The 17,420-nt window shown below is 42.4% G+C and overlaps 1 protein-coding gene across 2 annotated transcripts in view; it reads right to left on the reverse strand.

The window, feature by feature from the left end:
- GALNT9 (polypeptide N-acetylgalactosaminyltransferase 9) overlaps positions 1–17,420 on the reverse strand; it is a 213,507-nt gene that overhangs the window by 87,702 nt on the left and 108,385 nt on the right. For both annotated transcript variants that reach the window (XM_054219677.1, XM_054219675.1), the window contains 2 exons: positions 11,191–11,357; positions 8,901–9,075 (listed from right to left, as the gene is read on the reverse strand). In XM_054219677.1, the coding sequence (XP_054075652.1) occupies positions 8,901–9,075; positions 11,191–11,357 (342 nt within the window). The remainder of the gene's footprint in view (positions 1–8,900; positions 9,076–11,190; positions 11,358–17,420) is intronic.

Consider the following 17,420-nt stretch of genomic DNA (forward strand, 5'->3'; position numbering starts at 1 on the left):
CCCCTGTCTGGAAATCACATCCCCACAGGTATCAGGAATGGGAAAAAGTTCAGTGTCTGGAGAGACCACACATTTATCTAACTTCCAAAATACATTCACACCCACAAATAAGAGAGCAGGCTTGGAGTCACAGACGGAAAGACAAAATCCAGTGCAGAGTTCTCTGTTAGCAAAACTCAGAATGGAGAGCCTTTTCATTAAGCATCATACACCTGTGGGATTTCACAGCTTGTCTTGCCTGATCAGGGACAGCAGAAATAGCAACGGGGTATTCAGACACCAAGCCCTCGCTCGTCTCAGTGAGATCTACAGGCACACCGAAATCCCAGATTCTGCCAATGCCCTCTGCACCACCGACACCGCTTGCGCTCTGCTTTTCTGCCTGCCAAGATCCCTAGGTAATGACCAGTGAAGAAGGACTACAAGCTTCAACAGGACTGGGTAATGGACTGTCTTTACATTGCTTATCTTAAGTAAGCCATGAAATGTGAAGGGTTTTTATTGCTATTCATTGCTAGCAAAGTCCAGCCTTGGAGTGGCTCTATTAGGCTCAATGGACTTACACGGTGTCTTTGTCTCTGTAAGCTGCGCTGCACATTCATCAAATCCTTTGTCAACTGTGCTGGTAATTCTGGCTTTGTCTAATTGCTTCAGGTTTTTGAAAGGATTATGATTAAATCTTTCCTAGTAATTTCTATTTTTTTTTCCTAATTTTAAGCTGCTACATTATTATGTAGATTTACTCATCCTCTTTACAGACACTAGTGTTCTTTCCCTGGTTTTTTTTCCCCCTTGACTTGTTTTTTTCAGTCTGCATCTGCAGAAGTCAGGTGCTCTTGGCAGCTCCCGGGACTAAAAGGCCAGAGTGGAAGAGGTTGCTGAAGTGCAAGTATGTTCAACGTGCTATGCGGATGAGCTGCAGTATGTTGTCTGAGTATTTCCTTTCCACGTGGCCACTGCTGGCGGTGAGGTAAGATTCAGCCCTGCCTGATTAGGACCATAAGCCAGATGTGAATTTTGAGATTCATCTCTATTTTTCACACACACAAAAATATTAGGTTTCTAGCCTGCTTCTGAGTCAACATACTCTATGGGCACAGAGTAGCATGCATTGTTAACAAGCTATTTACTGGAGCAAGAGGAAAAATTCTCCCAGGCATATTCACAGATGTGATGGATTTCAGTAAACTAAACATAATCAAAAGGTTCAACTTTAAAAGTAGTGCTTCACATCACCCAGTTCTTTTTTCCACCTAATAAAAACGAAGGAGACAATCTGGGCTGGAACTTGAGAGACACAAGAAGTTCCTCCCTTTTATCCTCTCTAAAAATATACATTTGTTTGTGTCCTCCTCTCACTCTGAATAGATTGCTGGTGAATGGTTAAAGCCAGAAGAGAAAGGCCAGTAAATTTAGCTTTCTTACAGACTCCACAAGGCTAAAGGGTATTTTCACTTGGGTTTTATTTCTCTGAAGCAGTTCCAGAAATACAGTAACACACTGCGGAAGTCTCATTCCCAGGACTCGGCCCTGCCACTGACAGTGCTTGGTTGAAACTCCACAGAGCATACAGCTGCCCCAGGATTTTGGTGGGTGTGGAATAATTACTAAATTGGCCAAGAATACAAAAGTACAGCATTGTTCACACATTAAGGAAAGTCATAAAATCAAGAGGATTCTGAGGTAGAATACAGCCGCAGCTAGCACACGAAGAATGCCACATCTGTGATTCCCTGTACAAGGTTGTTTGCGAAACTACACGAGGGATGGAACGGAACGCGCTTGTTCCGTGGCCTTCCCTTGTGACGAATAGCAGATATGGGGACGAGATCGTACTACAGAACAGATAAGCGGCCTACACGCTACCCGAGCCAACATTTCGTCAAATGTTGATGAAATGCTGTCCTTTGTGCGAACTTTGCTCACCACAATGTACCAAAACACACCTCCATCCCGGAGACTATCTGCCCCCGAGGTGTGAACACTCCTCCTTGAGTACATTAATCATAATAAAAGTACGTATGACTAAAGTCACTCAAACTCCACTTTGAAGATAAAAAATAGTATAAAATAGCCCAAGAGAGAGGGGATGCCAGGGAAGACAACATCACGAAGAATTCCATCGCTGATTTCCGGGATCAGTCGACGGGCTGAGCCTTTCTTCCCCCCCATAGGGACGCCTTTGGGTAAGACTTCGATTACACCGAGCGCTTTCTCGGGGACTTAGAAATTTCTCTAGAGAATCTCTGCCCTACGTTTATAGCCAGGCTGTATCATTTATAATTTTGTCGCGCGTTTGTATACTTAACAATATCTTTATTTGCACGTGCTTTGCAGACAGCGTATTTATCACCGGCAATCCTAAAGAACCTGTATATCTGTTGTTTAAATAAACTGCACTGTTTAAGTAGCTGGTCGTTTCGCTTTCTCACTGAACGCGACCAAAACTTGAGAGAGGCCGTGCTAGTTCAGGAGCACGACTAGACTGAAGGTGCAGTCCACTATTAGTGTATCCAAATCGTGATAGTTTAATACATATTAAACGCGATTGGACTGATAGTGCTGAATTGGGCATCACTCAGAATTTAAGCCTAGCCGCACCTGGCCTCCCACCTCGGTGAGGAGTGTTAGAACGCAAGGGGGTTTATCTTCTGCCAAAACCGCTTGTCCCCTTTTCACGCAACAGTGGGCTTCCCACAGGCTCAAGGACGTGCTGGGAGAAGCATCCACAGCAGGTGCCTCGGTAAGTCACCACTCCTGACCAAAACTCTCTTGGGGAATTTGTGGAAGGAATATCTGATTGGGAACAAATTCACAATAAATGGATTTGTCAAATACTGATGAGCGCATCACTAAACACAGCACATGCATTTCATGCATTTAATGCTTTTGCCTACCAGTGGGTCAACTTCTGGATTAACACTGTGTTTTCCAAGGTGTTGAGCACCCACGATGACTTCAGTGAGAGCTCCAGAAATGCCGGTACTGTGGGCAAAGAGTAAGTGCTCCCAAGATAAACATTAGAGTTCGGAAAAGAATTGGACGGCAGGATTTAACCCCGAGTATAGAATAAGCCTGTAAGAAGATTGAGAGCCGAGGCAGGGGTCATAATGTGATCACACAGGCCTCTCTAATGCCATTGTAAGTCTGTCTCTGAACATATATGCATTCTGTATTTAATATCGGGCCAATTCAGAACGGCTCAAACCCCACGGGAAACCACAGCAAACAAAAATTGTATGCTGTCTTACATCCTTATCAGATTGCCGGAGAGCTCATACCAATGGGGAAGTCTGATTTTTCACAACGCTGAAAAGAACAGCTTCTTCCAGATAAAAAACAGATAAAAAGTAGTTAGTAATGAGCTCCTCAGCACACATGATTATATAATTCACCTTTTTAAATATGTAAAAACACCTGCTGATTTCAAGCAGACTTTTAAAAAGGCACAACATAGGAATAAATGCACGTGATCTAAGAGAAACCACACGCATGCCGCAGGCCAGATCCTCTGCTGGCCAACTCTTCTACTTCAATGGCCTTCACAACTTCAGGGACGCTTTGCTAACATGCATCATCTGAGGAACGAACCCAGAATATTTTTCAGTTCTTAATTAGAACGACAGAACAAGGCATTTGTCAATAAATCCCTTCTTTCCCAGCTCCCCCCGCCCCCCACAATGTCACTTTGTCTGTACAAAAATTTGAATTTTTCCAGAAGTAGATTCTTTCCTAGATGACAGGAATTGCATTGGGAAATGTCTTTCTTGAATTCTGCCCAGTCCCAAGTGAGTACCCAAATATCCTAATCTCTGGGTTCTTTTGAGATAAACACGTACATCATTTTTTCCTCTCCAACATCACTCCAATAAAAAATGAAGAACTAATATTAAAAAATCTAACCTTTTTTGCCCCCTTTTCACAAATCAGAATTGCAAGGACTTAAGGAAGAGTCTTTATAAGACATAAATGCAAGGCAACATGGTCTCATCTGCTAGATTTTTTGGCTCAGTGGGTGTAATACCATATTTTACTCTGGCTGTGCCACCGTCAGGTACCGTGAAGTAAAAACTTTACACAGAAATGTAAGCAAAAAAATCTGTGTAAACTGAAAGCTTATTTTGCATGTGATTTTATACGCTACCTCACATTTCACTGACAATATACATTTATCAGATGCAGACAAGCAGATCTACTGACATACATAATTCTTCACTGAGGCCAACTGAGGAGTATTTCACGCAGAATGCCTTTCCTGTAAATAAGTGTTCAGAGAACTAAAAATAAATAAATAAATTTCATACTCCCTTCCTTGGTCTCTAAGAGGCGAGAGAAATTCCCCATCTGTTTTACCTGACATCTCTATCAGCATTCCTGTGTGCCTGGGGAGGTTTCAGACCTGCAGCCCCCAGCCAGAATGGAGCGAACGCGGCATAAACGCGTGCTGGAGAGTTAAAGATCAGCTCTTTGGCTGCCAAATCTGAATAGCTCTTTTCTGCACCAGTGAAAAGCACTGAGGATGCTTCAATGAACACCCTAGGTTGTTTAGGTAGATGAATAGTCGAAGTTGCTTTCCTGGCATGTCCTCTGTATGGAAGCTGGCACTGTCCCATGAATCTGCAAGGCCCACATGGCTTATCTTGCACACTTCCCTCTTCGCTCAGATAATATTAGTTCGCTTTTCCTATCTAAAACGTGTATTCCATTAACTTACCAAATTGAGGCTTCAGATGAGAAAAAACCTTCCTTAATAAACACATGTCCTTTCCTTTGCGTTTGCATAAATAAAACTTTCCAGGTCAAACTCCGCACGGTCCCAGGGATGCTGCAATGAACCACGTCCTGAGCAGGAGTGATGGGTGCGAACCCGCCAGAGGGGAGGGACTGCACAGGAGAAGGGCTGCAAACGTAATTTCACCCTCGCCTTCAGCACTTCTCTCACTAGAAGGACAGAACCACCTGGACCTTGCCAGGTCTCCGAAGAGCCACCTGAGCTTGAACTGGGAGGATGCAGAGTTTAACTGCTGGTAGAGATTGGCTTCTGGTTCATTGCGTGAAAATATTAACAAGGGAGCTTTCAGGGGAACAAAGACCTCGTGGCTTTGCCCTACAAAAGCATAACCATGTCTCTGTTACAGAGTACTTGGGATAACCAAAGCCAGCAGATGATTAGGAGGAAATCAACTTCCTTTTTTCTTTACACACTTTCTTGGGAGTCCATTGCTTACAGCCACTACAGCAAATTGTACTATGTACTACAGTATAAAATAGCATCTGCAAAGTATCATCCGTAGACCTAGGGATCTTGATCTTTACCTCTTCTTCTTAGTTCATTAAAATACCAGTTTTCTATATTTTTTAAACACTTCCAACTTCAGGGATAACCCATAATGATGGGATGTGTGTGGCACAATCTGACGGATACTCGGCTTATGTTTCAGGTCCTCTTTATCATGTCGGGCTGTCTCCGTCTCTCTGGTATATTGAAATCTTTTGATTAAACCCTTTTACTCCACTGCTTCCTTATTGATACTCCCCCTTTGTCTGGAAAAATTTTAATTACTACAGGACTGCATAACTCCATTCAGTGCTCTGATACTACCTCTGTGATAGGAGCAAAAGCAATTCCTAAGATAGAATGCAAGTATAATACTCTATCATTATGTCTTCTTTTATGACTCCTAGCACCCTCTTTATGGCTGCTAATATATTGTGGTCTCTGCCTTTCACTTACTGATTTCTGCTCTCCTTCACTCGATATGTCCTTTTTCTCACCCAGAGAATTAACACCCCATCTCTGCTATCTCTCTTTCCCACTCCCAGATATAATGTAGTGAAGTTCTCTTCTCCTTATCATGTTATTCTTTCCCACCTCTCAGAGACAGGAGTCTGTGTAATGCTCTACATCTTCTGCAACACAATTAGCAGCCAGGGTGCAATGGTCTCTACTCAGTGCTGCTGTGTGTTGCTTAATGCACAGTGGGTGGACCTAATACAAAAGTCAGAGCAGGAATGCCGAAATCTTCGGAACTGAAGGGAAAACTGAACTATACAAGCCAAAATATATCCTCAGAGAGGAATGTCCAGGAGCTTTTCACACCTATTGATTCTGCTGGGCTGCTGACTCTAGATGCTGACTCCTATTGACATTAATAACCATTAAAAACAGACAAGGTTCTACTGCAGGACAGGCAGAATTTTACACACGAATTGTACACATACATTATCATATAATTTTATTTTAAAATTCCATTTGAGAATTAATAATAATGGCCTCCCTTTCAGCTGGTCCTCTCCACTCCCGGCAGCAGTATTGGCTCACGCTGTCAAAAGCCTTAAGGGGAACAGGTCAGTAGAAAAATCTCTGCTCTGCACTAATACATTTCAACACCTAAGAAGCAAAAAGGCAGCAATTAAGCACAGCAAAATAAATAATTCAATAGTTAATTTGACCTGCCAGGTTGTAGAGTATTTTTTTTATATCTTACCAGATTGTATTTTAGTTTAGAAGAAGTGTCCCTGGAGAGTAATGCTGTGAGAGCCTAGAAAATGCTACAGTGCGATATAAGGCAAAAAGCTCACCCATAAATGGGGCAACTATTGTTTAAAGAGAAGTTTTTTTTGTTGTCTGAGTCCTGCATATTTCATGAGAAAGTGATGAAGACCTCCTCTGATTCTTTATGAATTAATCTGCCAACTGATTAGGCAGGTAAAGCAGCCATAGACTGGAAGACAAAAATTGCACCGCAGGTACTTGACTTTTAGATGGAACACAAACCAAACAGAAAGCTAATGCTCTTTCCTGTGGCAAAGGAATTGGCTTCTTTTTAATTGCCTCACAAATAATCCACAGACAGCTTTGAGTGGGAGCAATCCACGTGGCCTCTGAATACATGAATATACATTGAAAATGGGGGGAAATAGTCATGCAAGATGAGACTTAGTAGAAGAATAGAACAGCAGTACTTTAACAAGATACTCCCGCGTGACTACTAAGTTTGTACAGTTATGGAGTAGGGGTAATGTTAACCTAGTGGGAAAAAATAAAGCAGACCAGATGGAAGGAACTTCTAGTCCCTCCTAGTAAATGATGATGAGATGAAAATTGAGATGACAGGCAATTGCATGTGCAAAGGTGGACAGAATTAAAACTAGGAGGAAACAGGTAGAACAAGGTTTGAGATGGCTGTCAGCAGCCCCGAAGGTTGAGGGGAACAACAGGAGAAGCACCAGAAGGGAACACTCTGAGCCTCCACGTGCGGCTCTGAAACAACGGGATACGTGATGCTTCTGGTGCACGTTTGCTATTCTCATTCATCCTCTGCGGCTACTCCAGAAGCCAAGTGGTCTCCAAGCAGCTGCACAGCCTGGCTCAGCAGCAGTACTGAGACTTCAGCACACTTGTTGAAAGGAGAGTACACCAGGGAGGATGCAGTAAACACAAACACTTTTTATCTCGGTTAGACACACACTCTGATTTACTAAATGATTTACTAAGTAGTCCAGGTTCTTACTATGCTGATTTCAACCGTTTCTGACATTAATGTAAAGCAGTAAGGTTAAAAAAAAACCCATCAAAACCAAACAAACCCAAAAGCAACCACAAATCCCTTTCTTACTGACTGCATTGCCTAGCTTCTTTGGGTAGAGTACGTCAGTATGCCTTCTATAGAAGTGATAACAAAATTGTCCACAAGCGTCAGCAAACTGCAGCTCGGGCAGGACAAGCACTGGGAACAGCCCCCAGAGCACGCTCTCCCCAGTCCCCACTTCTGTCCAGTAGCTGATATTACCCTACATGAATGTTTGCAATGATTTGAAAGATCTAGTCGCTTTAAAAGGAAATAAATAAATAAGTGAAACCAGCTCTTAAGCTTCTAGAAAATTACTACAACTGCTATTATAGTCTTTCATGGTCCTAGGGGAAAAAAAATAGGGTGAACATAAACCAGGTGCGCTACAAGACTTATTTTATTGCATCTTCCATTTTAAAAAGATATTCATGAACATATAAAAATAAACACTTCACTCCTTTGCAATTAAATTTCTCTCTGGTTATAAGTACAGCTATTTTTAGTTTTAATTTGGGGACATCTCCCAGAACTGTAGAGCATAATCAGCTCCACCATAACCCTGCATCATCATTATCAAACACCAGCCTACCTCTGGAAAATACGCATTTTACATACTGAAGGTCTCAGCAGCCCTTTTTCAGCTGACTGTACATATCAGTTCCTTCAGTCCAGACTTCCAATAATGCCAAATATTGGCCACTAAGTGGTGCTACAAAGTTTTATTCCAACTGCGGATCTGTCCCATTAAGCCCAAAACTGTGCTGGCCGCAGTCAATATTGCTTCCTTGCAAAACAAAGGGGATGTGGAAAAGCATGCTAATTTCAAGCCCCATTAAAAATGAAGGAAATAATTCAAGGTTTCCCTCAAATGTAAATGCAAGAAAATTTATGAGGAGATCAGACCGGTATTCAAGTTTCTAAGAAGAAAGGATAGAAAATGACAAGGAGATTAAAAAAAAGGTACTTGAAAGCACGCATCTGCCTGCAGCCCAGAGCCTCCTTAATGGTGTCTCCCCATTTGACTGCTTTGGAGCTTTCGTATTCATTGCGGTTTAAATTACTCCTCTCTCCACTGAGCTCTACTAGACCATGCACAACAGCTTTTTTTATGGATCTTGCAGGCATTGCAGAAGGCTGTCAGCAATGTTGCAATAATCAAGAATATTATTCAAAAGTAATTGCTAGTGTGATAACACCAGCCTACGGCCGTCTCATCCCTACAGGTTTCAGCTCCTGCACTGCTGAGCAAATCTCTTTCACAGCCTTTGAGACACCGAGCACGGTGTGACAGTACTGCTCACCCTGTGGGAACAGCCAACAACTTACCAGCCAATGTTGAACTCAACGTGGGCATCAAAGAACCCGACGACAGGAGCGGTTGCTGCTTTCCAGCCTTGGATTCTGGCTCGAATCAGTCCTTCTCGTTTGCTGTTGCGCACAATTTTCACCAGACCTGGGTATCTTTTATTGACATACTGGTCCAGATTAAATTTTAGCTCAACTGCAGGACAAAAACCCCACAAAAATATTCAGAATGAGAGAAGCCCTTCAACATTATGATATTCTTTGATACATTTTACTTTGATATATTCTTCAATAGAAAGGGAGAGAAATCCTAAAATATTCCTAAACCCTTAGTCAGTCTCACAGACACAAAAAGTACCAGTTGTGGCATGGGCCAGTTCCAGCCTATCAGCTCAGAGAAATTCTCTACCCATCAGAGATTTGCACACATTTAATATGGCCTGATGGATTTGAGCATTGTTTTGAAGAGGTAGTTTGCCTAAATATTATTAAATAATCACTATTCTAATTCTCTGATGATTTCCATTAGGTTACAAGTGGCCTCTGGAGAAGCAATTCTGACCTTACAGCAGTGGAACTGGTGATTTTTTTTTTTTTTTTCTGATTTATGCTATTCAATAAGAGTTTGAAAAATAACCTCCATGGATTTTGGGTCAAGACCTAATTCAGATCACAATTAATTTCCCTTAATTATATTTAAGGGAAAACTCTTAAAATTAAGACTCCTCAATACCAGGCTTCTTCTCTGTTGAACTAAATGGATACTGAAGATTTCAAATAGACTTCTCTTTTGTTCATTTTCAGGCATTCAACCACAGAGCAGAACTCATTCACTCCTTTATTCAGCTTCATTTCAATAGGCTTGTAAATAGGCAAATTACCAAAATGGTCTCTCTATTTTTTTAAATCCATCTAGTTTGGTAATTCATTTACACTGCAACTTATTCATAATGAGGCTTTTACTCAAATATATTTATTAGGAAAACTAGTAGGAGCTTCCAGGACACTAGAAGCCTCATTTTTCTGATCTATATTACACAATAGAATCATTATCATCAGAATCAAAGACCTGATAAATCTCCAGTTATCTAGAAGAATGACAGAGAAAAGCCATATAAGAGTTCACTGAGAAACAGTGAGTCCAATTCTCCTCTGTATTACATTGACTCGAACACTTTGCAATCTCACATAATTACTCTATAGGTTACGCTGCCGTAACTGAAATCAGAATTGGACAAAAAGTTTCTTAAATCTATAGGTTTTGGAACTTATTTTTGTTTTATTGATTTGTTCTCTCAACCCTCCTTTCTCTTCAGGGATCCTGAAGAGGAACAGCAACTTAAAACAGCAGATTTAAAGTTGTTGATCTGCGGAGGAAATGCTAAACTTGAATCTTATTTTAATAAATACAGTTTGAGAAGACACAACTGTTTCAGAAGTCCAAGGATAACTACTTAAAACACAACAACACTGCTAGTCACCCATATCCTAAAACTTCAAACCTGACCGTCCCGCGAAACATGTTGATCAACAGCTCACCAATATTTTGATTTATGATTGCTGTAACAGAAGGGTTATTTTTACACTAATGAACCAGATGACCTGGAAGCTGCATGTGCTTTGTGCCCATTCTTTTCATTCTCATAGTCTAATTTACTCCCTACCTCAAAAAAACCCACCAAACCAGACTCAAAATCTGATATTATCAGCACCTATTTAAATCATGAAGAAGTAGAGCGTGCCGCCATGCACAAGAGAAAAACTATCTTTAAGGAGAATCTGTAGCCCCGCTTTTCCTTGGAAGCAGAATTTAAACTTTTAGTCTATTAATGATTCCTCTGAATCTGAAAATTTGGAGAAAAGTGTCATTTCTATATTAAGATTGCCTATACAAACGTTATTAATCCTATGAGAGTTTCAGTGAAAGCAGCAGGGTTTATCCACATAACATTTACTTGTTACACAAATAGTGAATATTTACGCACAGCTTTGTGCAAGTGGCTCAATCAACCCTCTCATCAACAAACACAAACGCTTGTACATTCTACTGACTTCAGTAGAGGTACGTTAATTTACACCGACTTAGGATCTAGCTTATCAGCCATAAATCAGTGGTTGCGTGTATGACCTTCCTCCTCCAGCTGTTTAAATGCAGAATGACTCAATGCTGTTTCATCCCAACATTAAAAAAAAAAAAAAAAAAAAAGAAAAAGCATTTCAGCTCGTAGTGACCAAACTCCCTTTGATTTACATTTCATGTCCCTTAACCACACAGGATACAGTACTTAGAGGAAAAGTTACGTATGATCACCATTGTCACTGTTGTCATCCACCAGAACGATCTCCTTGAGCAAGTGCGATGGGGTGTGATTCACCACGCTGTGCACGGAGCGCAGGATGACAGACAGCGCCTCATTTACAAATATAAAGACCACAGAGATCTGGGGGAGGTCATCTGGGTAGGTCATCTGTTTGCACCTGGAGAGAAGAAAGAAAGAATTAAAACCCACTTAGGAGGTAAAATACACTGAAGAGTGTCCTTTCCTCATTGCTCTCCAGCGTATAGGGATTTGCAGGCTTTGTTCTTTCTAACCCCAAACAAAAGGTAAAAGCTCCAAAGAGGTGACATAGCTAGGAGTAGCACATTTTCCATCAACTCAGTGAAAAACCAAAGTGTATCTGCATGCACACAGACTTGTAGTGGCTCTCAGTCTCTGGAAGGTTAAAAGCATCTCTTGAAAACCAAAGGAACACCAATGACTTTGCTCAAAAACAACCCGGAGAAGGCCCACAATACTATAGCCTGACTGTGCTCCCCGGGGAGCCACCAGAAGGTCTGCTGTTGACTCATAACTAGATCTCATACTTTTAAAAACAGGACCCACTCAAGCAAATTCTGCATTTATCCATCAAAAAAGCACTTGCCACCCTTTCCAATTTTGCAGTTTGCGCAGCAATATCAAATGCATGATATTTCTTGTACAGGCATGCACTTCCTGAAATATTTGCAAAACAGCTCTGCTCCATCGAAGGCATCGCCTTGGCAGGCAGCTACATCCTGAGATTCACAATTTCCTTTTGTGCTTGCTCACTGATGCATATATGTTACCACAGCCCATTTTAAGAAGAAAAACTGAGGCCTGAAGAAGTCACACAGCACAAAGCAGACCTTCTGCTTCCCAAGCCCATGCCCCTCTGTAACACCATACTGCCCTATTTTAGTGGAATTCTCTCCCACTAGCAAAGATGCTAACTTTAAAAAATTACCTATGTGTTCTTACAGTCAAAAGCCATTCAAAAATTACCATAGCAATTACTGAACCTGCTCTCTAAAATACTGCTAATGATATCACAGGAAATGACTTTTCCTGCTCTTATCAAACTTTCTGACCCCTTTGCTCATTACTGTGGCATAACAATCAATTCTTTTCCACACTATCAGCAGTCATGGCGATGGGGAGGGCGACAAATGCTTGACTGTTGGGTAACCTCTGGAAATCAGTTATGAGTTCTAGTAAAGTGCAATTATTCATAATTCCTACTCATCCCAGCACTATTTGCTCAGAGACCTGAGTACTTGTCACTGATTACAGTGTTACCATAGCTACTTACTGGCAGCTTGCTGGTGGCCTGTACCATACAGAGGACTGTAAACTGTGTAAAACTTCGGGCTAAGCAGCATTCTTATGGAGTCTAAAAATAAACCTGGAACAAGGACGGAGATTTACAGGAGGTGCGAACGCTCTGCCACAGCCTCCTTTTTGAATGTGATTTTCCTTTTGACCACATCAACATATCAAAGAAGTCCATCAGGAACACTTCACTAACAGGAAAAAGCCATCAGCAAAAACCATGGACCTTGCAACGTTTCCCTTGACGAGGGACATCTTCGATCTGACAGCAGTTTGCTTCAGAGCTTCGCTTGTATCAGCAGGACATAGCAAACTGCATCTCAGTACATCGGACTGGTACCCAGGGAGTGGGTGCATTGCTGGTGGAAGCCAGACATTGGAGGGAGCCCACCCCAGGCCATGCATCCTGGTGGGGACCTGCATCAGGACTCCGAGCTAGCAGGGAAGAAGGGAAACAAAGAAACCATGGAGCCGAAGTCTGGAGACAGCAAGGAGGCTGTGGCACAGGAGGAGGAGGAGGAGGAGGAAGTACAGCAAGAATGAGAGGCAGTCAAAGCAGCACTTGCAACGTAGAGGGTCAAGCAATCAAAGGAAAGGTAGGATGAACACAAATTTCAGAAGCAGAGGCATATGGAGAAGGACCAAAGTATTTTGCCCAGGAAGACAAGGAACCACTGAAACAGTACAAGACCTCAGTGGATTAGGCTGGGCTTCCTTTATCTTCTCGTCAAGAAATTTTCTGAACTTTTCTGGAGTAAAAAGTATTTGTTTTCTTGGTAAGTGGACTGAAACAGCTGGGCACCGAGCCACATGTTCCTGTCCAGACGGAAAGGTTGACTAGCACTAATCCTCAGCGTTTTTCCTCTACCCTCCCACTTACGTCCTGAGAAAATCGGTATTTCTAACTCAAGCTTTAAAACCAGCACACCTAAACCACAACTTCCACTTTTGATTTATTTGTTCTCCGTCATTTTAAATCAATGCATTATTATCCTAAGTGTGACTCCATGGTCTCACTGGTTCAGAACACTTTTCATGCCTTGGTTCTCTACAACTGCTTCCGTTGTGGGGCATCATGGGCTGCTTTTGGTAATAGGCTGTTTTGAACTTGTTATCCTGCCTGGGTTAAGTCATTCCTATCACTTCTCACTGCAACCTTCCTTCTGTCAGTTCTCCCCTTTCTCTGTTAGCAAGACATAGTTGAAAAACTGCATTATGTCTGCATTTGGAAAGAGCCCTCCAACAATGACATAGTAGAATATCTTTGGTGGTAACCCCACCGCAACAGGAACATCTAGATGGGCACAAAGGTGAACATCTGGATGGGCAAAAGCAAACACCAGAACTTAGCAGTGGTTTAAAAGCTGTCGTAATTTTACTTATTACAGCAAGGATGAGGAACAGCAAAAGAAGCTGTCCAGCTGAGTACTTTTCAAAGTACAGCAGTGATTTAGAAGTTTATTTCTTGCAGACTTTCAGTCAACCTTGAACTCCCAACTCCTTAAGTCACTTCAGAAAATGAGATGGATGTGCTGAGGTAGTCAGGAGAAAGTACTGGTCCACTAACAAACACTTCTGATGATGTCTGAGAGCGCAAGCAATCCCAGTCAAGGGGCCTTTCCTTAAAAATCAGTGGGTGCTTAAGTGCTTTGTTGGATTGTCGCCCAAGTGCTTCCCAATGTATTCTGTAATTAGATACCAGCCACAGCAATTTACAGTTAATACTTCCTTCATTCCAAGAAACTCTAACCAGCAATTGACACTCTGAGCCAAATAGTAACATTAGCAAGTCACACGCAAGGATGCACTACCATCAAAGCACAACCGTGCCCACTGTCGCCTTACGCCTTTGCAGCTTTGTTCTTGGCTGGATGCTGATAACAGACGGAGCGTGTTGCAATGGAACATTCAGTCACTTGCGCCTGAGTGCAAGGCTGAGAAAGCCAGAGTGTCAGGAGGACACATGAAGTCCTCCTTGGTGCAGTCCTTGATTTTGTCCCTGGAGCACGGCAACAGGAGAGAGCTCATTCCAGAGAAATCCCAGGAAAAAAGTAAGGCTATAACAAGCTTATTGACTTTCAATTAAGGCATAGGGCATGCTCTCAGAAAACAGTTGGATGGAGCAGCAGTCTGGAAACAAGGGAAAACATCAGGCAAGAAACTTATGAGGTGATGATTAGAGGCGCTTAACATGAGACTAGTCACTTCTATTATTTCTTTTGGGAAGAAAAGTAACCAGAAGATGAAGACATCAAACTGTACAAAGGTGTCCTAGCAAGGCACGCCATTATAGGCTTCAACCTTACCACCAAAAGGAGTTTGGTAAGAAATTAAGAAATCCTCTGTTTCTGGCAGCCCTGACACTGTGCAGTGCCATGCCTGGGTGTCTAAGGTGGCCCTGCGTGGGCTTGGCTGCCCTGCTTGGGGAGCCCACAGCACCAGCACTACACCCAGCACTCTGCCTGGGGAGGGCGCTGGGTACCACCACGCTCGCCAGGTCTCTGCACTAGGTCTGATCCCATTACGAACTGGGACAACCGGGAGAGGGAGGACAATTACAGTAACTGATAGCAGAAACTTGCCCTCATTGACATCTGTCTAACACTACTGAGTTCGGGAAGAATTCGGAGCATACATTTGACCTCTGTGGTAGCTAACGACGGTCTAAGCTGGCCAGGCATAGCTCACATGTAATATTACCATGATTCTAAATTAGTATTATGAACTGTCATCAGGTCTCACAGTGCACAACCAGGACTTCAGGTCTGCCTGAGAAGTGATGCCTCTCTCCAGGGCAGGCAGGTACGCTGTAGAGGAACGCACCGCTGGATGCATTTAGGAATAGCAACTCCAGGCAAAGGCTGAAGATGCCATAGCTAATCATTTCCATGGACCGGCTGAGGATGGATTAGACCTGATATGTGAAACAGACCTTCAGGCACCTTTGATACAACATGCCAAGCATCAAACCTGAGGCATCCCCGCTGTTGTCTTGGGAAGAGTCTTTGACTGTTCTGGCTCTGTATTTGCTACAGCAGAGCTTGGCTGGCAACCCAGAGGTGTTTCCTTTGTATGTGACAGACAACTTGATGTCAGATCATTTTTCTCTATTCCAGAGATGATTTTCACTCATTCTTTCCCTTGCATCGGTTCCTTAAGTGAACATTTCCCAGCCAGCCCCCAGAGCCCGACTGTGAGCACTGCCTGTGCAGGCATAAGAAAACAGGAACGGCTCTTCAGCTGGCAGACCACAACCTTGGTGTACTAACACAAGAAAAGGTCATAGATTAGAAACTGGGACAATGAGAAAACAAAAGCTTCTCAGCCGCACATCAGCCTGCTCATGGCAGCCCTGTGAGCTTGTAGGCATTAAAGGGAAAGAAATTTTCTTTTGCCTGAACCTACCTTCCTTAACAGCTGCATTTACTCTATTTGTATCTGATCCGACAGAAGCATGTGAGGTCCTCTATTTATCAGAGCTGGTCTTACAGTCCGTTTGAGTTGCACTATGTTTTGTGAAGGACTGACACTACAGCCATGCGGGTCATTCGGTGCATTTCCAAGGAAAGAAAAATCTTTCCTGCTCTCTTTCTCCTGCCTTCTCTCCTGTCTGCATACTTGCTAAACTCCAAAAATGAGTTTTGCTTGCAGATGTTAATATACTGAGTTTAGAAATGGATTAGGCAATGCATTTAGAGATTTCTGACAGCTTTACCCTTCAGGAAGAAACGCAAACAATATTAAAGCCGCTTCATGAATCTTTAAAGTATTTAATACAAGATATGTTTTTCCAATGAACCACTGGGATGGAGATGACTCTGGGTTTCTCTCCTTCACAAACTTGATGAAATTGCTGGGCACAAGGAAACCTCCTCTGCAGTTTTAGCACAAAAAAAATCCCCTAGCATTCTCCATACCTTGAAAGCTGCAGAATGATCTGTGTTCGGGTTTTACAGCCACAGCAGGGGAAAGAGGCAGAACAGCACCTCACTGGGTACGTGATCAATGAAAGGACAAAGACTATTGAATCTCTCCTCATTAATACTAACAAATACTACTTTTAATCACCAGGTCAATGTATATTTTGAACCCAGTTAAACCAAAGGCTCAGAGTAATCTTATGTACATGGTTACCTTTTAGTACCTAATGCTGCTGTGATTTCTGTAGGCACAGACAATTTACAACAACTAAACCACTAAATTTAGGGGCTAGTTCAATGCCTGATTTCTTTCTCCAGAAAACCACTGAGGCTTTGCAGCTAGTGCTAGATGTAATAGTAACTTTTCAGATGCAGAAATAAACTAGCATTACGTTCTCGTTCTGCATTGGCACAACAGTGGAAGTGTGACAAGCTGCAAACATCTCCTTCCCCAGCATGGGATTCAACCGCTGACCAGTCTGACAGGCTGCAAAACTGATTAGCTTCATGGATCATGAATCTGTCAGGCAGAGGGCTCCAACTCCTTCCTAATTAATTCTCCCTCTCAATAGAAGGTGTTAACTGTATTATGCCATAACATTCTCTTTCTATTAAGGATGGATTTTTCTGCCCTCTCCAAACAGAAAAAACAAACCAAACTAGATTTTTGAGTTCAAGACTTCCTCTTCCTTTCTCCTCCTGTTTTGCAGCTCAAGGACAGCATCCGCTCAGAATCATGTAACATAAATACTCACAACTGTGAGCAAGGGAGCAGTGGTACAAAACATTGATGCTCTACGTATCTTGAGAGAAGCAGCCCATTGTATTTACAACTAAGGTAAAAAGACAAGCGGCAGTTACTTTCGGAAAAAGCCTAGGAACTATGGTGATAGAAGATACCTTTTTACCACGGCCGTCTCTTCGCAGTCTGTGCTGCTTTATGGAAGAGCTTCTACTTTGATTTATCATACGAAAGAAAAATCAACACC

The sequence above is a fragment of the Rissa tridactyla genome, chromosome 13, assembly GCF_028500815.1.
Source record: "Rissa tridactyla isolate bRisTri1 chromosome 13, bRisTri1.patW.cur.20221130, whole genome shotgun sequence".
Taxonomy (NCBI): Eukaryota; Metazoa; Chordata; class Aves; order Charadriiformes; family Laridae; genus Rissa; species Rissa tridactyla.